Here is a 25,544-nt window from a genome sequence, read left to right as displayed (position 1 = left end):
TTGGCTGAAGCCCATTCTCAGCTGCAGTCCTTGCCAGATCCTGTGGACAACCATGTCACCGAGGCTAAACAGCAAATTATAAAAGGTATTGAACTCGTTACTCACAGGCAAAAGCTAGTCCGTATGGCAGATAAATCTGAGTATGGTTGGTATACAGTCGATGAATATGAAACCCACGAGTTGGCAGACGGATCCGACGATGAAAAAAGAATACACAAGTCAGAAGCACGAGCCGCTAAGAAAAGAAAAGAGCAAAGCGCCAAACGCCGTTCTAAAGTTTTGAACTTTGGTAACTCACGATGGAGTACATACCCGCCTTCAGAAAAAGACAAGATTTCTACAGCTACTTCTTCATCGTTTGGCACCTTTAGTCAGAGAAAACCTGGTTCATGCTTTGCCTGTGGTAAAATTGGCCATTGGCGGAATGAATGTCCTTTGGTGCAGGCTACAAGAACTACCCCCACTGCGGGTGTTGACAAGGTCTAGATCTTGACAACACTGTTAAGACAGCAGTGGGAGCATCTTTACAGAATCCGGAAGTGGAGCGACTGGCAGAGAAGTTACCCATTCATTTGATTGCTTCAAGAAGTGACAATACAGTTAAAAAGTATTACAGTTACTTCAAGCGTTGGGACCAATTTATCCACAACAAGGGAGAGATTTCCTTGCCAGGGAATCCGGTGCACGTTGCTTTGTTTGTTACTTATTTACTAGAACAAAATTGTTCTCCTAGCGTTATTTCATGTATTGTTTTGGATCAAGTGGGCTTATGGGATCAAGTGGGCACATAGTGTATGCGGTCATGTAGATCCTACTTCACATCCTTTTGTCATCAATTTATTGGAGACTTCCAAGAGACATGCTCCAGTAGTTAGAGGAAGAAAAGATCCCGTGTCTAGTGATATGTTACGTGCACTTTGTTTAAAGTATCAGTCATGTAATGATTTATTAGTGTTGCGAGATCTTGCGATTATTTTGCTAAGTTTCACAGGTTTCTTGAGATTTGATGAAGTTAGTAATTTGAGGTGTTGTGATGTGCTTGTTAATCCAGGCCATCTTGTTTTGTGTATTCAACGCAGTAAAACAGATCAGTATCGGCAGGGCGATAAGTTAGTAATTTCCAAGCTTAGTTCTATCGCCTGCCCTTATGCTATGTTATTGAGATATGCCGAGGCGGCTGATATTGATTTTTCTTCTTCCAGTTTTTTGTTCCGTCCACTTTATAGATCTTATAGCATTTGTAAATTAGTTTCTGTTAATCAAAAGCTTAGTTATAGCAGAGCAAGAGAGTGCATTATTGCACGTCTGAAGGAGGTTGGTGCTGATGACAAGTCGTTTGGGTTACATTCCCTTCATTCAGGCGGAGCTACTGCTGCCGCTAGTGTTGGCATTGGAGATCGGTGTTGGCAACGTCATGGAAGATGAAGATCTAATGCCAAGGATGCCTATGTGGTAGAGTCTTTGAAAAATCGTTTAGCTGTTTCTCAGAGTTTACTTTTATAATTTATAAAAGTGTTTTTCTCTTTTCCCGTTCTTTAAAGTTGAGTCTATAGTGTACTGGCACCGCAATCCTATTTATATTGTGTCGTAGTGCGTACTTATAGTCTAGACTAGACATGAAATTTCCCGCGGTTTGAAGAATAGCGGGAAATTATTGTCTTAGCGTGACGTCATTGTTAGCCAATGAGTGGCCTGTTCGGCAGGTGTTAGGTGTTAGGATGTTTGTCCAGTGTGTCGGTTTTGAAATATCGTCAGTCTAGCAGTGTGCCACTCACTGTGCAGCATCCAGTTTTCTTTGCTTTGTAATATTTTTTTTTTTCAATTTTTGAATTTGTATTGTTTTCTTTTTATTTTTCGCTTTGCGTTCAAAATTTTCAGTTAATTTTCAAGATTTGCCCGATATCTTTGAGCACATGTAGCACTGCAATCGGGTACAGGTTTCCAGTCGCATTTTTTCCCTAATTTTAGCTTTTAGGGTTTTTGTTCTCTGGTTTTTCCTGGGCGGCTATGTGCTTGTTTCGTGTATGCTTTTTTGAGTTTCTTTGCGGGGAGTTTGCCTTGCTTATAGATAGAAGAGCTTCCTTTTCTTAGTTTGTTTGCTTTGTTTTTTGTCGTGTTGCCATAGTTAACTTTTCAGTTAACAAGTCATCGTTGATGACACAGTCCCCACTTGTTAATATGTGTAGGGAGTTCAGAAAACAATATGGCGGCCGTACGAATTCACGCACGCTGTAAAATTTGTTGAAATTTAAAAACTATTTTCTAGTCGCGCCCGTCGTTTTTATGTAATATTTTAAATGATATGTGTACGAATAAAATAGAATGACAGTGGTTTTAGCGCCAAAAGTACGCATTTGTGCAATTATCTGCTGTCACTCCCGCTCTTAATCTGGCCACAAGGCCGATGAGCGTTCGCCGTGCCTGTACGTGGCACTAAACAGCTGCGGGGTTATCATCATTGATTGGAAAAGCGAAGGGGTAGCCAATCCCGTAAGATCTTTCAAATAAAGTTAGAATGATAGCCAATAAAATGAGCTGTAAGATGGTGTGTCTTTCATATGTATTTTTAGCCCGTACGTTGTAGTAAACTGAGGTCAAACTGTTCGCCGTGTATTTTGCTCGCAAATACGGTATGTAATTGGTTTTAAAGTAACCGTTAGCGATAGTCTGACATTTAAACCTCTTTTTAATGTTAATCTTGTTACAATTTATGTACGAGCTACACCTAAAAATAAGCCGATAAAATTGACACCGACGCGAGTTTGACAGAGCAGTGGGGTCAACAATATGGCGCTGCTCAAATCATCGGAGCGACGTCAGGCAAATGCATCGTTGCCCAATGAAACGCCGGATTTTACACTGTAAACGTTGCCGAGTCCGAATTTATTCCCAGCGATTGTTATTTCTAGGCCACAATGAATATGATTATCTGTTTTCTTGGTTTAATAAACTGATTTTTAGCGAGACATTACTTGAAGTGCCGGTAGTTCACGACGGGTTCAGTGAGGGGAGAATTGATCTTGAATATTTTGACACCGCGAGTTGAGATATACGTTTCAAGTTTTAGAACTTTCGGGAACTTTTTTGAAAATTATTCAGTGATTGAAAGCAGTGCAGTTACTTAGACCGATCTCCAAATAAACGTATTGAAATGACAATCTGAGCTCTGTACATATTTTGTTCACTTTACGTGAAGACACTACTGGGAATATATGGCTTTATAGGTGACGTCACTCAGAAAATGACAAATGGAAGAAGCGGGTGATATTCACTTTGTCTTGTTTTGTGTGCCTTCCTGCGAATACGAAATTTTATTCCTGTCATGGGGTGTTTTTTGTTTGTTTTGGGGTTATGATTTTTTTATTTCTCATTGTAATGAATCAATTTACTGAAAATAGAAAATCTATTATATAATATTTTGTAATTTCTTGACCAATAATTTCCATGCTTTTTTCCTTTTGAAATAGAACATGGATAGTACACACAAAGTGATTGACAATCTAGACAGCTTATTGTCAGGGAAGACTTCTTTAGCTGAGTTAGGTGTAGATGAACCATTGACCAATGGCCTTCTTCTTAAACTTCACTGTGATCTCCAGACAGCTGGTAGAAATATTCAGCAAATGCTGCCAGGGTTAATTCGATTGTTTGAACCGAGCATCAATTTGCCAACCAAAATTAGCAACTTCATAAAGAAGGTTAGAAAGCAAATTGACAGAGCAAGAAATGAGGGAAAAGAAGAAATGGTATTACAAACAAATGTTGAGCTCACCTACAATTCTCAACCTGAATTATCTGTTGTTTTCAAAGCAAAAGGTTTAACTGAGGAGATTTTGAAAACCTGTAACTTTGCTGACAATGAAGATTTCACCATTCAAAACTTGGAAGTTAGACATATACTAGAGCTCAGGAATTTTCTCGTGATGCAACACCTGCCCTGGAAATGTGCCATGCAATGGCTTAAAGCCTTTTTAACATCAGGGAAGCAATTAAATACTACTGTAAAGGCAGTGACAGAGCAGTGGTCTAGACTACACTACAGGTACCTGCAAACAAAGAGAGGTGGCAGTGATGGTGATGTTGATAGTTTCTCAGTCAGCCATATAAATTGCCAAGCAGGAAAGTCAATAGTGGAGAACAGAGAGCAGGTAGAGAAATGAGTGCGCAGTTTGAAGATTCTCATAATGAAAATAGTACAGATATAGAGAAGTTGCTAGGAAATTTGACAAGTAGCTTAGCAGATAGTTACCAAGAAATTAGCACATTAACACAAGCAATGGAAGAGTTGTCAGAGGAAAAGGTAGCAGCACAAGAGAAAGCTAAAGAGATGGAGACACTTAGAGTAAAGTACAGAGAGAAGACTAGACACATAGATAGATTAAAGGAACAACTTGCATCATTAACACCTAGAAACATTAACAAAAGAATAAAAAGACGTGATGACAAACTCAGAGAGGTGAATGAACTAATGAAACAGAAAAACGAAGAGATAAGTGACTTCACTAAACAAACTCAGGAACTCCAAGATAAACTTGGCCAAATAATAAAAGAAAAGAAAAACCTTCAGAAAAATAAAAGCTTCTGGAAAAGGAAAGCCATGGTAGCAGAGAGAAGTGACATACAATTACAACAAGCAAGAGACAGAATATATGAATTAGAGAATGAAAATCAAGAAATGAAAGAAAAAATAGATGAGCTACTTCAAAATGAACCAGACATTAAAACATTTGAAAATGGTAAATACAATGATAACATCAGACAAATTTACTATGATCTGCTGGCTCACAATGTGTCAATAGAAAGTTGTTCTGCAATTGTGAAGTCCGTCATAAAAAATCTGTTGAATGTTGAAATTGACAGGCTACCAAGTAAATCTTTGATTTCAATGATGCAAGTTGAAGCCCTTGTTGTCGCACAGGCACAGGCAGCCTCTGAAATTCTTGAACAGCCACCCAATAATACTCTTCATTCAGATGGAACACGGAAGAAATTCATAGATTACGCAGGCCTCCAAGTAACTCTCCCTGATAAAAGATCATTGTCACTGGGATTTCAAGAGCTTTTAAGTGGCACTGCTGATGATTATATATCTGCAACCATTGATACCTTCAAAGAACTCAGTGAGGCCGTAACTGACGACGATAGAGATAGGCGTACTATTTATGCTCAACTTCTTCTCCAAAGTAAAAACATAATGAGTGATCGTCATGTAGTAAACAGAAAATACAAAAGCAAACTGGAGGAATTAAGAGAAAGTTTATTGCCAATTATAGAAGCAAACTGGGAGAAATTAAGCGAGACAGAGAAAACGAAGATGAAAAGAGTAAATCACCTTCTTTGTGGCATGCATGTGCTAACCAATATTGCAACAGCTGTCAGTACTTCCAGTAAAGTTTTTGAAAAAGAAAACAAATCGCTTTTAAAAGAGGAGAAACCATTGTTTGGAAATGACTCTCGCTGCTTTTCACTCCTATATCAGGCTAGCAAGGGCTTTACTGATTCTGGATGTCAGAAATCCGGTGTCTACACTGATTTTTATCCATATTTGGATGACCTGAAGGAGAAAAACTTCCTCACAACATTTCAGCATCACAGGTTTAATGTAGCTTTTCATCAGGGTGCAGCAGTGTACTACCATAGGAATCACATAGCTGACTTCTTGAAGTCAGGACGTTGCAATTCAACAAATCAATTAGTAAGCCAGGTTGAAGCAAGTCTCAGTGAAGATCTTGTTATGGCCGAGTGTCGTGCATTAGGGATTTTGGATAAACTTGTAACTGGCCCATTAATGCGTCTTTTAGAGAGAACAGATATAAATTATTATGACATGAATGTTCACTGGCTTGAACTGAAAACATGTTTGGCAGACAATGCCATAGATGCATCACCACTGCTTGCAGAGACTGCGTATTTAAGTGACACAAATATCACGAAAGATGAATTGTATTTGGCACTTTTCCCTAATCAACGTAGCGCTCACTCTGACACACTAACTGCAAAGGTATTGCAGAGTTTCTGCCAGTATATGCTGCCTGTTGTGGAACGGCAAGTTGGAAATCAGCTGCCAGGTGGCTTGGAAAGTCAACCTGATTGTTCAGTGATGGCTGAAGTTGTAGGTGCACCCCTAACAAATGTGAGGTCTGAAAGTGACTTTTCAGACCTTGATCGTCAAATCAACAGAGCTCCACAAAAAAGTAGACTCTCTAAAGCAGGCATAATATGCTACACAAGAAATAAAACTGCATCATACCTCAACAAGCTTCCTCAACGGATTAAGAGTAAATACTTAATGATTGCTAGGAAAGTAGCTCCAAGACGTAAGATAAAAGAACAAAAACACAGTAAAAATCTAAAAAAGTTGAGACTTGAATTGCAGAAGGAGAGAATTGAGAAGAAACAGAGACAGCTTCAAAGAAAACAACAGCAGAGACAGCAACTTGAATTGAGGATAAGAAATAAATGGGGTGTCTGGAAAAGTGAAATAGAAGTAGATGAAAAGTTAAGAGAACTTAATCAAAGTCAACAAATGAAAGCACTGAAAGATCAAATTTTATATCGTATTGACATTTTAAAGGTCAGAGTACAGGATAAGAAACTAAGAAAATGGCAGCAGAATGGAACAAAATTAAGCATACTTCAGTTAGCTGATAATTTGAAATGCCTCATTAGTGCAGATGGTGAACTACCAAATTTTGTAAATGAAATTAACATGAATTTAATGACACAGAGACACGAAGAACAGAAAGAGAAAGCAAAGAAAAGAAAGAGGAAAACTAAAAAGGCTATTGAGCATCAGTTTGGAGTGAAAGGAACAGTTGAGCCAGGGACATATATAGCGGTAGCGTATGAAGATGGATGGTTTGCTGGGGAAGTTTGTGAAGTGTTGACCACCCCTGACAATAGCATCCTTGTAAATTTCCTTTCCAGAAATAGCATATCTGGAAATTCATTCAGATGGCCGACAAAAATAGATGTTGCAATTACTGAAAATAAGTTCATTTTGAAACAGATTGAAGTAGAGCCAAAGGACTCGCTACTGCGTGCATGGTCTGTCAAAAATATTGCAGAAATTGAGAACTTATATCATGCTTTTAGGAAGAAATTCTTCTGAATGTAATATGCGAACAGCAAGGAGCAAGGCCTAGTGTAGTCAAATTGTTTGTTGTATTTAATGTTTGATTGGTAACTTCTATGGTATTCAGTCAACTCTTCCTCCTGAAGGTGAGCACTGTCATTGTAATACCGCTACTATCATTGAAGTGTGAAGACTAACATGTACATGTTCGGCATTGTGATTTTTACTCTCTCAAAAGCTGATTGTTGCGATTGCAATTTATAGCTAGCAGACCAAGTTTTTAGCATTCTGATTTTCAAAACTTTGAAAGATATAGGTATTTCTGGTTAATACCAAGTGTATTGTTCAAAGTATAATTGTAACTTAAGTTGTTAGGATTTTACAGAATAGCAGTTCTGCTAGTTTGAATCATTGATCACAAGAGACTGTGTATTGCATCAAAATGATTATCTGTATCTAAAAAATGCTTGCCTTCCGGATATACCCCCCATAATAAAATTGAAATATTTGCAGTTTTTGTATCAAAAAAACACACAGATGAATTCACAATAAAACAAATTAATCTTTTCTTGTAAAAGAATGCCAAAATGTATTCTAACAAAATACTTTTAGTAATGATACCACTTGTATTTACTGAATTACGGAGTTGTGCAGATATGGCCAAAAAATCAATATTTTCCTGTGCCTTGCACTTGATGAAAATTTGATGTTTCTACAGGTTTTGAAGCAATGAATGAAACACATAGATTAAGAACCTGTAAAGCATGATTGCTGTTTGTAAAATGACAGAAAAAAATGATTAAACACAAAACATTTCATCACGGTACCACTAGTATGTTTTAATTGACATTATGTTGAATATAGCCAAAAATCAAGTAATTCCTGGTTCGAAGTGGTAAAAATTGATGTTTTTATAGATTTTAAAGCATAGAATGAGACAGATGGCTTCACAACCTGCAAAATCTGATTACTGTTTGTAAAATAACAGAAAAATATGTTTAAATACACAAAGTTTAACCACTGTGGCACCAGTATCTGTTAATTGACATCATTTTGAATATGGCCGAAAATTGAATATTTCCTTGTGCAAAATGGTAAAAATTGATGTTTTTACAGATTTTAAGGCAGTGAATGTGACAGATAGCTTCACAACCTGCAAAATCTGGATACTGTTTGTTAAATAACTGAAAAATATGTTTTAACACACAAAGTTTCACCACTGTAGCACTTGTATGTGTTAATTGACATCGTTTTGAATGTGGCCGAAAACTGAATAATTCCTTGTGCAAAATGGTAAAAATTGAGGTTTTTACAGATTTCAAGGCAGTGAATGTGACAGATAGACTATGAACCTGCAAAATGTAATTACTGTTTGTAAAATACTAGAAAAATATGTATAAACACAAAAGGTTTCATTGCAGTAGCACTAGTATCTTGTAATTCACATACTTTTTAATATTGTGGAAAATTAAATAATTCCCGGTGCCGCGTGTAAAAAAACTAAGTCCAATAAAATATTTCTTAAGTTTGAGCTATTATTTCATATGTAAAAACATGTCAGCACGAGTAGTTTTTGTCAAATTTAATTCAAAATTAATAGTACTTGAACATAAGATTTAAGCTGAAAAATGTACAGCATTGTTGATAGTGTAATTTGATCCCAAAACTAGTGATTTTATCATTTTCCTGCATATTTTTCCCGGAATTTCTCATGAAAAGTGCAATTTTCCACTGCTCAGATGGTGATATTTCGAAAACTACTGAACGGATTTTCAAAATTTTTTTTTTGTTTGGTTTCATTCATCATGATACATTACTTTTTGACACCAAATTGAAGCTCCTGCTACTTTAAAATTTTGACTGAACTCCCTAATATGTGCTTTGATTACAGGTCCTCAGAGAGGATAGAGTCCTCTTCATTAGGTCTGTGATAAAAATACTTTTGAATAAATTTGCTTGATACATGTCTGAGTTGTAGTTCAGGAAATGAAAAAATCGTAAAAATAGTGACAACATCACTGTTCGCTCCCATATAGTTATCAAAACAAGTCAACAATTCTATGAAACATTGACATACATATACAAACAGACTGACATACTAGTTTCTTTTCCTTTTCTACTTCTGTGATAATATTTAAGACAATCAATCTGCAAGGCAGTTTATGTATTGACAAATATGTTATCTTTTACAAGCACACAGTAAACTGTTCTTGATTTTTCATTTACAATATTTGACATAGACTGAAATACATGACATGCAACAATGTTTACACTTTACCTATACACCAGATACATGGAGAAATTTCAACATACAATCATCAACTCAGAAACCCTACAGGAAAAAGTAAACATTGTTTTCTTCCAGAACAGCTGGTACATCCACATCTGGAACAACTTACAAACTTAACCAATTACACAAGGATGATGACACAAGAGATAAAGTTAAACTGTGATGAACTTGACTATTCCTTTCAAATCCTTACCTAACTTGACATCTTAAACTAAAATACACTGCATGGTTAATTGTGCACAAAAATACATCGGGGTGGACCATTTGATAAGGGATGGTGTCTGGAAGATTGATGAGACCTGTACATTATCTTTTTTATCCGATCCATTGTACATTCTTTTTTCACCACTCTCTCACCTTTTCTTTTTGTCAAACCTTCTCTGGCTGCATTTTTTTTTTTGGCATTTGTTAGGAATTTTTTCAAAATCTGCCAGGATTTTTTTGCCGCATTTCAACACCAAATACAGTTTACCATATCAAATGCTTACTACTAAATCACCACATTATATACTCTTAGTTCCAGTAGGTATAAAATTACCAAAAAATATCTTAAAAATACAAAATGAAAGATATCCCAGTAAAACTGAAAGTTTCGCAAAGTTGCCCCAAAAATTCAAAATTCCGGATTTCAACTTAATTTCAATATATCTTATTAACAAAAACCCTAAGGACCGGTTTACTAAATATCAAAGCAATCAGACTGGTAAATTTTGAGAAACAAATTTTTTGACCAAAAATGAGAAAAATTGCCCCCAAAATACAAAATTGCAGATTTCATCCTAATTTTAAATATATCTAATCAACATAAACCCTAGGAACCTGTACACTAGATATCAAAGCTACCAGATCAGAAGTTTTTGGAGAAAAAATTTTTGACCAAAAAAGGCAAAAATTGCCCCAAAAATAAAAAAAATTGCCAGTTTCAACATACCTTAATACATTATATTGAGATTAATCTTAGATACCTGTATACCAAATACATGTATCAAAGCTATCAAATCAGCAGTTTTTGGATTTAAAAAATTTTTTATCCAAAATTGGGAAAATTGCCCCAAAATTACAAATATGACAATATCAATACAATTTGTACAAGCATGACTGAAGTCATTCTGAGGAACATGAATATTAAGTTTCATAGCATTCAGACGAGCGATTTCAGAAAACAAGATTTTTTGACTAAAACGGAAAAAATACCCTAAAAAACACAAACATGCAAATTTCATCCCAATTTTTGCACACATAATTTAGAATACCTAAAGAAATCTGCATACCAAGTTTCAACCAAATCTGACCAATGCTTACTGAGTTTTAGCCACTTGTAGGATTTTTCCTTTTTCCCCCTCATTTGCATATTTTGGCAACATGTTCATTTGAACAAATTCACATCTCCACCCTAGGTGCACCTGTACACCAAATACTAGGACAGTAGGCGCTACGGTTTAGGAGTTTTTGATTCGGACGGACTAACAGACATACATACATACTTACATACATACACACAGACGCCATTTTCCACCTTATACGAATACCTCCCATTTGCATATATACATATGCATATATGGGAGCGTAATAAAATGGCCACATGGTGGCCATATTGGATCGAATCACAAACAAATCAATGTGCATATCTATGACACAGGTCAATGTCCTTGTACCAACTTTGATTAAAATTGGTTGAAATATGCCTGACTTATGGCTTTGTACATGAAAAAATCATAACAAAATGGCCGCACAGCAGCCATATTGGATCGTATCACAAAACAAATTTACATGCATATGTATGACATTGGTCAATCGCCTTGTACCAACTTTGAATAAATTAGCTTGATACATGTCTGAGTTTATGGTTCTGGACATGAAAAAACGTAATAAAATGGCCACACGGCGGCCATATTGGATCGTATCACAAAACAAGTCAATGTGCATGACATTGGTCGATGTCCTTGTACCAAGTTTGAATAAAATTGGTTGAGATATGCCTGAGTTATGGCTCTGTACATGAAAAAATCATAACAAAATGGCCGCACGGCGGCCATATTGGATCATATCACAAAACAAATTGATGTGCATAGCTATGACATTGGTCATTGTCCTTGTACCAACTTTGAATAAAATCTGTAGAAACATGCCTGAGTAATGGCTCTGTACATAAAAAAATCGTAATAAAATGGCCGCCTGGCGGCCATATTGGATCGTATCACAAAACAAATTGACGTGCATCTGTACGACATATGAAGTAATCCTTGTACCAAGTTTGAATGAAATTGCTTCAGGCATCTCTGAGATATCTGCGTGAACGGACGGACGCACAGACGCACGCACGCACGCACGCACGGACGCACGGACGCACGCACGGACATGACCAAACCTATAAGTCCCCCCGGACGGTGTCCGTGGGGACTAATAAACATTCGGTCCTGCACAGGATAGTGTACTGGCACCGCAATCCTATTTATATTGTGTCGTAGTGCGTACTTATAGTCTAGAATAGACATAACTTTCCAAGCACGCTGCACATCAGCAGAGGATTTATGCTTGTAGATGATTATGTGCCAACTGGTGTTTATAGCAAATGACTAAAGGGCTAACTTGTATTATATTAATGCAAAATGTGATTATGTACCAACTAAGATTGATGCATGTAGATGATTATGTACAAACTTGTATTTATGCATGTGGGTTATTACGTGTCAACCTGGAATTTATACATACAGGTGATTATTGGCCAACTGGTATTTATGCATGTAAGTTACTATGTGCCAACTGGTATTTTTGCATACAGGTGATTATATATACCATATTGGATTTATACATATGCGGGGGATGTGTCAACTGGTATTTATGAATGTAGGTCAGTATGTGTCAACTAGTATGCATATAGTTGGTTATGTGCGAACATGGATTTATGCAACAGATAACATTACAATACTGGAAAACGGCAGATAAAAACACTTGTAGAGGATTCAAAACTGATGTTTCAGGAACAACCCTTTGTCAATGACGAAACAACACACTACCATAAGTGTTCAGAGCTAAGAGAGAAAAAGCATGACAAATACATTAAAAATGAACAACCAATAAATGACTGAAAAGAAAACAAACAACCAATAGGATGCTGACACCAAAACATACGGATAGATTAAAACAAGGCAAGGATGGAGAGCCAATCAAGGGACAGCCAAAGAAAACCCACCAAAATCAGCATTGATACCAGCTGGTACCACAATGCCCAGCTTAAAAAAAATGACTGCTCATTGATATGGCAAATTGTATCTCCACCTTGTATCAAAACCAAAGGTGTAAGTTTAATGCTCAACCACACCACAGTGAGGTGGTGTAAAAAATGTTTGGTGATTGGATTATCAGGTGTCATAGACAGTACATAGATGTTAGTCAAATTGGTCACAGAGACGCCGTTTTGGCCTAACTGACGTACAACTTGTCACTACGTATACATTTTATACAATAATCTAATCAAAAATAGCTGACACACAGGTGAATGTATCAGAAATAGGAACTTTACCTTTAGGGCCATGAACATGTACTGCAAAAAACACATTGATCACTAGGGAAGTTACCCATACCACTTGTGCCACCACCTAATTGAGCACACACAAGGCAATCCCTAATATTACCATGATCACGTTTAATAGATCATGATGGAAAAAATATGGTGCCTATCTTAGAGGTCATAAGTAAAGAAAATTAATGGAAAATGATGTGCATATATTATAGGTAAAACTGGTCAAAAATAAAATTACAAAGTACTGTCCTGACAGGTTTAATATAAAGACTATGCTTTTGATGTCAATCTCCATGTTTGTTACCATGGAGATACAGAAAACAAAATTTATGCATATTTTCTTGTAAGATGAAGACCTATTGCACACTTTTAGAATCAGATCGCATACACATAGAATGGAAATAATTGGACAATTACCTAATATAGAAATTACTTATGTGATGTTTACCTTTTGTAGATTATTTACAAATGTTTCATTTGAATTGCTCACCAGGCTAGCTCATTTGATATCTGATTCAAAAGGAAAGTATGCAGTTCTGAGTTGCAAGTTGTAAATATTATCCATTTGCCTGGCTAGAAATTCAAACATGATTGTGATGGTCCATTTAGAAAGTGCTTTATTGATTAAGCTAAACAAATCAGGGACATTTTGTAATCAAAAGTTTTAGAAGGAAAGTTGATTGGCAGATTATGACCTTGTAGTTAATTTTGCATTGATTACAACCTATTTTATATGCATCATCAATATATACAGACGTATATTCTCAAACCTGCAATACTGATGTCAGACATCTGACGGATTCACGTGACTTCATATTTAACTATACAACATAATGTACAGCAGATAACAGCCAACAGTTTTGTTTTTGAAAGAGCTTTTTTTTTAATGAAGGTTGCTGCATGGCCATTCGATTAATTAAGACAATTCTAGAATTCTGAATCATATTATAATCAAAATAGAAAATCTTCTTATAACGTTCATTTTTCTATTCTTTCTTCAAAATCACACTTGAATCCTATGTAAGCTCAGTTACAGTGATCTAGGCGTGACACCAGACACCAAGTTAACTTTCACAACCAATGTAGTTTCCATTATGCTTGAAGAGTACTTGTAATGCTATAAAGGTTTGGGAAAAGGCTGTTGGCAGATGCCCTGCACATGGTTTACAAAACTTTCATTAGAACTAAACTTGAATATGCTTCTATTGTTTGAAATAGTATTGACAAAGTGTACTAAGACAAGTTAGAAGCTGTTCAGTATAATTTTTTAAAAATATTTTTTAAATATTTGTTAAAGTAAGATTTGACGAAATTTTAAAATTTAATTTACCAATGCTGTTTGAAAGTATTTTGACTTTTTTTTTTTACACATATCAATTGCCACTCTTCTTGATTGCCAACTAATTTGCAATTTAAACATAACCAGGCGATCAAAAAAGAGAGACAAACACATTTCATGAACCTGGTGGTAGAGTTAAATTTATCAACAATCATTTGTCAATCACATTCCACTGCTATAGATTTTATCCATATCTGCCAATTTATCATATTGCTGCTTCGAGTTTTAAAAGATGTTTAAGCAGTAACCCCCCCCACTGCAGGTGGGTATACACAAGATTTTGGTACAATTTGCAACGTATATAGCACAAGCCATGCTATATGGAGTGAATTGTACCAAACTGGAGGGAATATCCCGATTATTAAGGGTGTTATTACAACTTGTGTGTCTCTGTCATTATTAGGGTATTCTCCTTATTTTAGGCCCTAAAATCAGAAAATGGACATCAGAAAGATCAAACGTCAGAAAGTCAACGCTCAATAAACTCTGGTCTTTTTAGAACTTAGGATTATCAGTGAAGCAGGCGACAAAATGTGACAGTGCAAGTATGGCAAAGTGCCAAAAGTATAGTAAGGTATTTCGAAAACGAGGATCAAAAAGTGTACATGCATCTGTTTGCAAAATACTAATTATTAAATTTACCATTTATTTATTTTATTTTATTTACTATTTATTTATTTATTTATTTATTTATTTATTTATTTATTTATTTATTTATTTATTTATTTATTTATTATTTATGTATTTATTTTATTACTCCCAAAATTTATTTATTTATTTATTTATTTATTTATTTATTTATTTATTATTTATGTATTTATTTATTTATTACTCCCAAAATTTCCCTGCAAGCTAAATGCCCATCCCTTTATTCTTTTCATTATTAACCCTGTATGCTGGTTTTGGGGCAGTTTTAGCACTGCTAAAACACTATTTTAGCATCGGTAGAATGAGCTCTCCTCCAATCATAATGGCACATGGTAGCATGATATGATATAATTTTGACTTAATGTTTACTCCTGGTTGCGTCATTTAAATGGACAAAGTTGGCCATTTTTCATGAATTTTGTTTGATACCAGATACTACTTGTATTGTTTGACATGTTGAAAGATACTTAATGAATGGATGACTATGAATATATTCAACCTTGGTTTTAGACAAACGAAACCATCACAAAACTGAATTAATGGTCATGACCATTAATTCTATTTTTCTATGGTTTCATGTATCATGTATCATGAATATTAATGAGCCGTCCAGTACTCTTGGAACTCTGGGGAGAACCCTGTTAACGGGTGAGCATAGTGACTAAATTGTGAATTCTGAAAGACTAAAATATGAGTGGAGTATTGTCAAAGAAATTCTGTGTGAAAATTACAGGGGGGGTTCATTTCAAGATGCATGGGGCATACTTTTGGATCAGAAAGTTGATGAAATATATCCAAACCTGTGTACATTAGTCAAAATTGGTGTGATATTGCCAACAAACACTGCTGCTTGTGAAAGGGGCTTTTCATGGTACAACTGAATAAAAATACCGCAATTATACGGTGTCGCTCAAATTTGATCAGAATTGGTATATACCAGTATGGGTTACCAATGATCAACAATAAATGTTGTTTCTATCTGTTCAGTGGAGGAAAATTCTACGTTGATGTTATGGCAATGATTTCTGCACAGTAAAACCAGAAAAACAACAAGAAATATTTAAACCAGAAAAACGAGAATGACAAAAGTAATTAAGGTCTAACTTTAGGTACTGGAGGTCAACTTTAGCAACATGCATATCAGAAACAAGCCCCTCTTAGTTTAGTATAAACGGTCTTCCCCCATCTACTGTCTATGGTTTCAGCTGGTCTGTTAATATGTAACAGTTCATAAACAATGACAGGAAATGAGTCAAGATCAGTGGAGTTTGCCTGTTTCTCACTGGCATGCCTCCTGCACATTTGCAGGATTTCACTTTTTCTTACCTCATTTGCACATTTTTGACACTGATGTGTTCATTTGAACAAATTCACATCTCAACCCCTGCATCTACCTGTACACCAAATACTGAGATGGTAGCTTTGGCGGTATGGGAGCCTTTGTGTGTGACGGACATACATCCGCACATACCCACAAATATACAGACATACAGACATGCAAATCAGATGCAAATGACTGATTCAGCTTATACGATAACCTCACATTGGTACACCAAATGAGAGCTAAAAACAAAATCCAGGGCCAGGCTGAAAGTTAGCATTTACTAATATTATATCAAATTTACTAATAATTTAAAACTGGGATTCGTAAATTTACTAAGATTTTTTAAAACCCAGAGGAAACCCAGAATTGTTGGCATTTGTGTTTTGTACTGGGTGATCTTTCACTTCATCTATTACTGAAATTCTGGGAAGTCCAGATATGAAATCAATATTTGCATATATTTATGATTGTTGAAGACAATTTCAGCTTTTGTTAGCAAAGGTTACTGATCATTCAGTCTCTGTTGACAGTCTATACCTAGGTCTATGAGTCACTGTTTTCAAAAAAATCATAGTAACAACATTTTGAAACATATATTGGATTATGATATTAAAAGAAGGGAAACAGATGATCATTGTCATGACTTTACAAGATTTTATAATTCCCTCGATGAGGATTTGTCTGGAATATTGTTGTTAAGTATTACGTTGCAGCCCACTTACTCCAGCTCCTCTCCTGCATGCAGTAAAGTTTACGTTATGAAGTGGACACTGCGCTGACTATACAAATGTACTTGGATTTGACCTATGTCAGCATGCCTTCAAGATTTCTTGCAAAACATCAAAATTACGGGTTTCATGAACTGCATGCTAAAATGTTGGACAAAGAAAATATGGCATGGCCATTTTCATTACAGCTGGCAATACCCATCCGTCTAGCATATGATTGGAAAACCTGAATTTACCCCATCACCTCTCGGCCCAAATACGATATACGCGAAGAAGATTTCACAAACTTCATAATGGATTATGTTTTATGTCTGGTACAAATTTGTGTAACTGTAAATTAATTGGCTCGGTTGTGAACCTAATATCTTCTCGATAATAAAATACGTACGTTACGGTGTAAATTATCGTCATGTCCTCGTACCAATTCACTTTATTTTACATGTTAAAATCTTGCAAAACACGGTAGTTCGTAGCGCTGCGTTGTATTGTATTTTCCTGACACAACGGTGTCGCCAAAATTTTAATAGGAAATAATTAACTGCCAGCGGAATGGCAAGTTTTCGCATTAACTTATCGACAAGTGGGGTGTTGTTTATATTGTACATGATGGTCGTAAACAGAGGTGTGGAAATACGTTGAAATACCTGACACGGTGTAACCGCGCAAGGAGTGATCATTTTCAAGGTTTTCACGTTTGCTCTTTCCTGTATTTTTTATCTTTGCAATGTAAATAGTGACACATGTGCCTGGTACAAAAGTAAGTAGAATATTAACGAATGTTATCACGTTAAAAATTGTCATTAAAGTTGTGACACACGTCATAGCTCCTGTCAGTACTCCCCTTCGCCCTTTCAACTGATATACAGCACCGAAACACAGCCGCGCCCCGCCCGAAGCCAGTCACAGAACAAATAAATTCGTCTGCTTCAAAATGTACTAATTCTGACTCACTTACATGACAACCGAACTATCTCTGCAAAAGTCCTCGAGCGACAGCATTTCACAGATATGACCTGGGTGTCAGCAATCCGCTGATACGTTCTTTGGCCAATCGTCCGCAGTGAGACTGGTATAGTAGCTTGGCAATAAAATGTGAAAATCCAATCTACTGCTAGACCAAGCCAAACCACGCATGCGGTCATCCACGAGTTATTGGACCCGATAACTGTGCTGGATCAGAGAAAGTTAGAGTAAGTCGAAACATCCCTACCGATAATATTCAAGGCACTTGTTTGTACTCACCGCAGAATTCAACAACAGAGTCAATTAAGGTTACGAAATCAACTGTCCTTCTGATGTCTCATGTCTATTTTCTGAACCTCCGTCTCAACTTGCAGAAACCATTGCGTTCGCTTTCACACTCACTAGTTATAATGGCAATATTTCGTTCACCACAGACCGCCAGTAACCTTTGACATGTGACGTCAGAGACTCTATTTACATTCGTCACACCCAATCATCCCATCGAGGTGCAGGGTAATTAACAGCATGTGATGGTAGCCGCTTTTGAACGAAACTTTCTTCTTATTTTAGGAAAAGTAAAACTACATGTAGAAGCAGATTCTGTTTCGTGATATCAGAGCCGATAAAAATGTTTGTAAATTTCGCGCTGATAATCAGTGAATGTATTACCTTGAAAGTCCTAGTCGTCATCCGACAACAACGTCTTGGTAATCCTAGCACTGTTTATCGGCACTGTGCCTGAGCACTGTAAACGCTATATAAACAGTTGTAAATTTTTCGCTATTGGAATTGAGATAGTGCCGCCTTTGGCGTACACAAATATGGGAATGTAACACGTCATTAAACTGCGATCGGGTCAGCATCCGTTTCCAAAGTTCATAAGTAAGCTTAATGAAATGGTCAATGCAAACAAAAACAAAGATAGGAAGACACACTGGACTGATTGGTAGATTGGACTGATTCAGATTTTGTCAGAGAATTTTGTTGATGAAAAGATTTGTTTGTAAATGTAAACGCTACAGACCAGAGTCAAGTCCTGTAAAGATATCAGAAAAAGAAGAGATGACGGCAATCAATATGGTTGAGGACGATGTGTCATTGAAGCATAGGATTCTTAGTCTCCGATGATGATGATGGTGATGATGATGATGATTAGATATTTAAAAATGAAGAAAAATAAAAAAAATTGGACTCAGTAAATTTGTTGTTGTTGTTGTTATTGTTGTTGTTGATAGTATTCGCAGAAAAGAACAAAGTATGCGCTGCAAAATTCAATACAGCCCGGCTAACTTTAGGCTGTGCATATGTATAGTTAGGCTGTATTGGAATTTGCTGCGAATACTTTCTTCTTTTCTGCAAATACTATTAACAACAACAACAACAACAACAACAACAAATTAACTGAGTCCAAATATTTTTTTTTCTTCATTTTTAAATATTTAAACATCATCATCATCATCATCGACATCGGAGACTGAGGACCCTATGATTGAAGTAGCAAAGTGTTACTGCATATACAGGCAGTAAAAAGCTTATGTCACTTCAAATGTATGGAAGTATACTAAGAGAGCCTCTTCATTGTCTATGGCAGAGGAGGAATGTAAGAAAAGCAAGAAATGTAAAAGTTGATCCCTCAAAGTATGAGTCACTTAAAAAATATGAACCCCCTTAACCTATCGTAAAATGCAGGCTATCCCCGGTCATAATTATTGATCTGATTAATTCATAAAAATTGTAATGTAGCCATGATGTGTCACCAATTTTGACGAGCTTACATGTATTTAAAAAGATAGTACGATTGCATAAGCTTAGCTGTTTACATGATTTCATCATCTATTTCACCACCTTTTCAGTGGCACAAGAAGCCAGTATTTCAAATATCCCTGTTATGCTACAAGGCGGGATTTGTGCAGCTTGTTGTTTTTTTACCATGACAACCAACACTCTATTATTTTTTTAAATGCTGTCCTAAGTTGGTAATGTTAAAGAAAATCCCCAATTCTGTCTATTGTGAATTTGAACGCCCTCCATAGCCGTTTTGTAAACCTTAACCCCGAACTCCATCCCCTGATTTTCACCGCTCCGTCCCATGAAAATAAAGACTCCCCAATAGTGAACAAAGTTGTCCTGCGTGACAAACGGATATCAAACAATTGTTTACTGTCATACAAATGCAATATCTTGTTCCGTTACGGATTTGTTTATTGCTGACAATTCTGATTACGCTTTTTTTCAGATTTTACTAAGACTATGTCCGAGACTTAAGCTTACACTTTTGGATCAGCACTTCATTGATTACGTCACATCAAAATTAATGATAGCAAATTACTAATTGGCCTATAGGACAGTTTACTGTTATGATCAATTTGCTCGCCAGGGAAACAATAATCCCGTTAGCTGACATGGAGTACATGTACAGGTTAAAGTCCATGATACAGTCGGCGGTGTTTTCGATGGTTGGCTGAACGATTTTTATTCAAACATGAAATGCTGTAGAGCCGAACAACTTGACGTCCATCACTTTATTTAATGTTTAACTTACGCCCACTAGTTATTAAAGTGTCCGGTTTTTAAGATTTAAAACACTGAAGATTCTTCTTTTGGCAGTGTCATGCCGGTTTGCATGCATCTAGCGGTCGCGTGTATCATACCGTCTTCGCATGGGACTGAATTGATCAAATAGTTTTTCTCTGCACTGTTGTGGCCAGACTAATCAGATAACGAACGGCCTGTACTACTCTGCGTGGCAGGGCCGTTCGTTGCCGACTGTACGCAGGCCTACAGTCGGTGAAGAGCCAGAGCTGCACGTAAGCCATGAAAATATTTTTTGGCATGCACGTGTCCTAAACTTTTTGTTGTAGAACGACACAGTTGATAGAATCGTACCATGTGACATGGTACCTTGCACAGACTCTATGAGATATCACCACCCTACACCGAGTCAACACTAATAAAACGACGCAATTTATCATATCATAAATAATTCGTTATCTAAAATCAGCATTCTTTATCTACTAAGGCTAAGCTACCTGAAAATCCACCACTGTTAAGCTGTTAATCGTGGTAAATCGGTGAAATTTAAAGTCTAAGCTTACTGCCAATTGTCTCGGCAAGATTTGACTCATTGTCAATAAATAATTATTTAAGCTTGTGATGATAATTAAGAATATTGTCGACAGTTAGAAGCATATCGATAACCGAGTTGTCTTACGATTGATCGAACGTATTTCATAATGTTATTTAGATATGACTCATGTGAGATGAAAGCAAAATGACAAGACAAATACCAAATCTAAATCAACAGTGTACGTTAAGTCCCTACCTTAAAGTATACACATATATGACGGTGGCACTCTCGGGGAATACAGCGTGTTCCCAAAATCACAGAGGACGGTTTTTTTGTTCATCATCCAGGTTTGTGACGTACAGCACGCAAAAGGCACTTTTTGCAAAAGCTGAACCATGAAAGGATTAGAAATCCGTGGTAATCTGATTAATATTTTTCTTAGATTTACAGCCGTGTCAACGCTAAATTGAAAATGATTTTTTTAGTAAAGACGTCATCATGGACACTATTTTCCCAGAAAGTTATCGTGTTGCCCCGAACTCTAAAGGAAGAGAACTGTATGGTACAGATAAAAACTATCGACTATAACTGATGTTTCAAGACAATCTCAATACTCTGTACAACATTGATATGGTCGTGATGGTAGTTGGACCATTGCCTCACCTACTGCTAGATTTACTAAAATAGGGAATGTTTTCTGACTTGTTTTTCTCCTATATTGATAATTCTAGATAATGGGTGTGTTGAAAATCCTTTCCAGTGAGTGCCATTACGGGATATATACGTGCAAACCGGTTGACGTTGGCGTAATCTGTCATACTGCCCTCTATCTTCAAGAGGGAAATTGATCAACTCTTGGCCAAGCTGGCTTATGGCTGATAAAAGTTAAGCACTGGCATCACTAAAAATGTCGGGTTTTTTAGAAAGTGCTACATCTCTGACACGGTAACATTATGGTTTCATATTCTTATATCATACCAGTATATTGTTGGTGTAGAGTTAGAGATCTAATTGTCCGGAAAGTGAAAATTGTGGTTTATTTGCGATACACTACAGTTGGAACACACACGAGCGCTCTCTCTCTCTCTCTCTCTCTCTCTCTCTCTCTGTGACAGAAAGATTCCCTTTTTGACATTTCACGGCAGAGTTTCAATGGGCCTAAACTGTTATAATACAATTGCAGTATACAATCTCACAAGGGGCAAACTACTCGGCTTTGACAATAACTCAACAAATCCGTCGTTCACCCTATGAGCTAACGAGTTCAGGCGATAAGCTCCCGAGATGGTGATCGGTAGAACAAATTAATCAAGGGGATTAGGGAGGGCAATTAATAGCTGTGGACTGTTTTAACTTTGAAATACTGTACGTTTGAAATACTATAGGGCCTACAGAGATATCAAGGGTAAATATGCACACACACGACACATGTAATGCATTTATAATGTATGATGAAAAAGGTTGATCATATTCATAACTTCTAGACTTATAATACCTGTGGTTGATAGGAGTCTATAGAGGTTAAGATCTCTAATTGTCTGTCTACTAAACCAATCCAAACAAGCCAATCAACATCACTAGCACATAACATAAACTGAGTTGGTTGTCGAGTGTAATAAGGAAAACCTGGGTGCTTCCCGAATCGGTGGCAATTAAACACATCAAACGGTTTTCCTTTAACCTCACACTTGAATGTAAAATGGGGTAAAGACACCTTGTTTTCACTAAAACGTTATCGAAAGATAACTAGTCTATAAGCCTGTTTTCATTACATGGCTACTCATTCCGAAAGAGTTATTTCAAGTCGACGGTACCCCTCTCACCAAACGGGGGGTCTAATTGCGTCCATTTTTTTTTTCATCATGACTGCTGATATATTACTCAAAGCACGAGATACTCGAAACAAAGATTTTCGCGTGGTAATGTCCAAGGAAGAGAAAACAACCAAAAAAGTGGTATTTTTGCATTTTTGCATAATCTCCCTCTCTTTTAGAAGTGTAGGTATGCGTGTTCCATCCAAAGTTAATGAACATTACGTTACTACAATGTAACAGTTAACAGCAGAACTTGTTGTATTTGTCCAAATCTTTCGTGGCGCATTTGTTACACTGACATTGTGCTATTTGATCTCTTTTAATTGAGTTCCCGCAAAATCGAAAAACAAGCACAGGTCGATTCAGTGATAACATTTCAGCATGTTGGCCACGCAACTTGAGCGTCAGACTCGACCCCACGAAAACATTGCACAAGTAAAAACAATAGTCAGTGATGCCATGTCGGCATAAGCTATAGGCCTCAGGCCTTGGTCTTGTTACAAGCTTGTACTTTGAAAAAAAGAAATTCTCGCATGATAATATTTAAGTTTTAAACAAATAGATGAAGTGACAGTGTAAACAATCGGTATAAGGCTGCGTGCACAAAAATGGTGAGGGGGCGAGAAGAATTGTGATTGAAATCTTATTTTTTTCAAACCGCCTATGATACCCTCAAAAATTTTCCAAGTCCCACCCCCGTCTATATGATCACAGTTTTTCAAGTCCTTCCAAAATTATAATATAGCTGCAGATTTTAAAAATATTAGGAATGCAGGCAGAGAAAAAATAAACATGTATTGCGTAGTTCTGCTAGCAGATGTTCAACACTTACTCATGTTGTAGCCATGTCCATAAGGCATATAGCATCAGTGGACCTTTTGGATTTATCAGTCTAAGCACAGAGAAACATAGTCGCAACGGGTATTGTTTAAGGCGTGAAGCGGTTACGTAACCCATCCATGTTCGCCTCGCCTCAGGTTGCTCTCGCCTCTCTTTTCCGAAGAGTGCCGACCATGCATCCTTTGGTAATTTTCGGATTTTCGCCGACTGTTAAGCGAGGGTATGTTCGGCAAAGTTTGTGTTGTTGTTGTCGTGTGGTGCTGAGCGGAATTGACATGCTGGCGAAAACGGGAGTGTTTTGAGCTTTGGAAAGTTAGTTTTACCGTTTTAAAAATTCCTCTCATATTTGAGAAGAATTGTTAAATGTTAAGAAGAATTTTAATTGGATCAAAGCGACTCCACAGAATTTGTCCACTTACAAGCACATTTCAGATCGGTTACTTCGTGTTATAGATATGCCAGTAGATGCTTTAAAGTGTCGTGACTGTAATTGTAAGAATATCGACCATATTGACGGTTTGCACTCTCTGTACTCAAATATTGTTACTAGTCTCACTACAGCAGCTCACAATAGTATTCCTACTACGTCTGCTGGAACGGGTTTCAACACAGTTCCAGGGTGGAATGAGCATGTGCGTAACTTTCATAATGCCGCTCGCGATGCGTTTAAATTATGGACCGCTAATGGTAGGCCAAGAACTGGTCCGCTGTTTGATCTCATGCGTAAAACTCGTGCTAAGTTTAAGTCTGTACTCAGGGCATGTAAAAGGGATGAAGGTCAAGCTAAGGCGGATGCATTAGCTAACAATTTGACGCAGGGAGGTTCGCGCAAATTTTGGAAATCTGTTACCGCCAATCGGAGCTGTCCCCTTCCAACTAGCGTAGGTGGTTGCTGTGGGCACGACAACATTGCTGACATGTGGAAAAATCACTATGAGAAGCTGCTTAACTCAGTCTCTAACTGCAATGACAAGCATTTTGTGTTGTCGTCATTGAAAGAAATTGATTTTAACAAAGATATGGTGGTTACTGTAGACGAAATTACTCGCTGTGTTAAAATGCTTGAAAAGGGGAAAGCAAGTGGTAAAGACGGCATTGCCGCAGAGCATTTGATTTATGCTAGCTCAATTTTATACATTCTATTGAGTTGTGTTTTACCAGTTTCTTTATACATGGTTATTTACCCGACACATTTATGTATGCTACGATATGCCCTATTGTGAAAGACAAGTCAAAAGATCTTACATCCGTTGACAACTATAGGCCCATTGCAATTGTAACAGCTATTTCGAAGACTTTGGAATTATGTATCTTACACAGGATTGATTCATTTATAGAAACTAGTGCTCTTCAATTCGGTTTTAAAAGCAAACATTCTACTGACATGTGTATCTTTGTGCTTAAGGAAATTGTTGATTTTTATAAAAGGCAAAATTCGCCAGTTTTTCTGTGTTTCATGGATGCCACGAAAGCATTTGACAGGGTCAACCACTGGACTTTGTTTAGAAAATTGATTAGTCGCAACATTCCATTGTTTATTATTCGTATTTTGCAGTACTGGTATAGTAATCAGCTGTTTTACGTCCACTGGGCATCAGCTGATTCCAATCCTTTTCAAGTTTCTAATGGCGTACGACAAGGAAGTATTCTCTCACCAAAACTTTTTGCTATTTATGTAGACCAGTTAAGTAGTAAGCTACAGTCTGCTGGCGTAGGATGTTATTTAGCGAATCATATTATGAATCACTTATTTTATGCTGACGATCTGGCCTTGATTTGTCCATCTGTGAAAGCTTTACGAAAATTGATCAACATTTGTGAACACTATGGTAACGAGCATGATATTCTCTTTCATACTGAGAAAACTGAGTGTATGGCTATTTTTCCGAAATCTTGGAAGCAGGATAGGATTCCTCATGTATATTTGTATGGT

At 36.7% G+C, this 25,544-nt stretch overlaps 2 protein-coding genes across 5 annotated transcripts in view; one reads left to right on the top strand and one right to left on the bottom strand.

Moving 5' to 3' along the window:
* The window catches only part of LOC139148501 (uncharacterized), a 77,984-nt gene extending 59,374 nt beyond the window's left edge, over window positions 1-18,610 (bottom strand). Inside the window, exon 1 of one of the 4 annotated variants that reach the window (XM_070719988.1) lies at window positions 18,560-18,610. The gene's annotated coding sequence lies outside the window, so the exon portion shown is untranslated. Of the gene's footprint in view, window positions 1-17,882; window positions 17,984-18,169; window positions 18,314-18,559 lie in introns of those variants that run through there. The other 3 variants (XM_070719987.1, XM_070719992.1, XM_070719989.1) reach the window with 3 other exon arrangements.
* Window positions 4,157-7,111, top strand: LOC139148627 (putative protein tag-278). The gene has a single exon (XM_070720112.1). It carries the CDS (start codon window positions 4,157-4,159, stop codon window positions 7,109-7,111), a length of 2,955 nt encoding a protein of 984 aa, XP_070576213.1.
* Window positions 18,611-25,544: the final 6,934 nt, after the last annotated feature.

Source organism: Ptychodera flava, chromosome 13 (assembly GCF_041260155.1).
Source record: "Ptychodera flava strain L36383 chromosome 13, AS_Pfla_20210202, whole genome shotgun sequence".
Lineage (NCBI taxonomy): Eukaryota > Metazoa > Hemichordata > Enteropneusta > Ptychoderidae > Ptychodera > Ptychodera flava.
The sequence above is the reverse complement of the archived record's forward strand: the minus strand, read 5'-3'. Positions and strand labels throughout refer to the sequence as shown.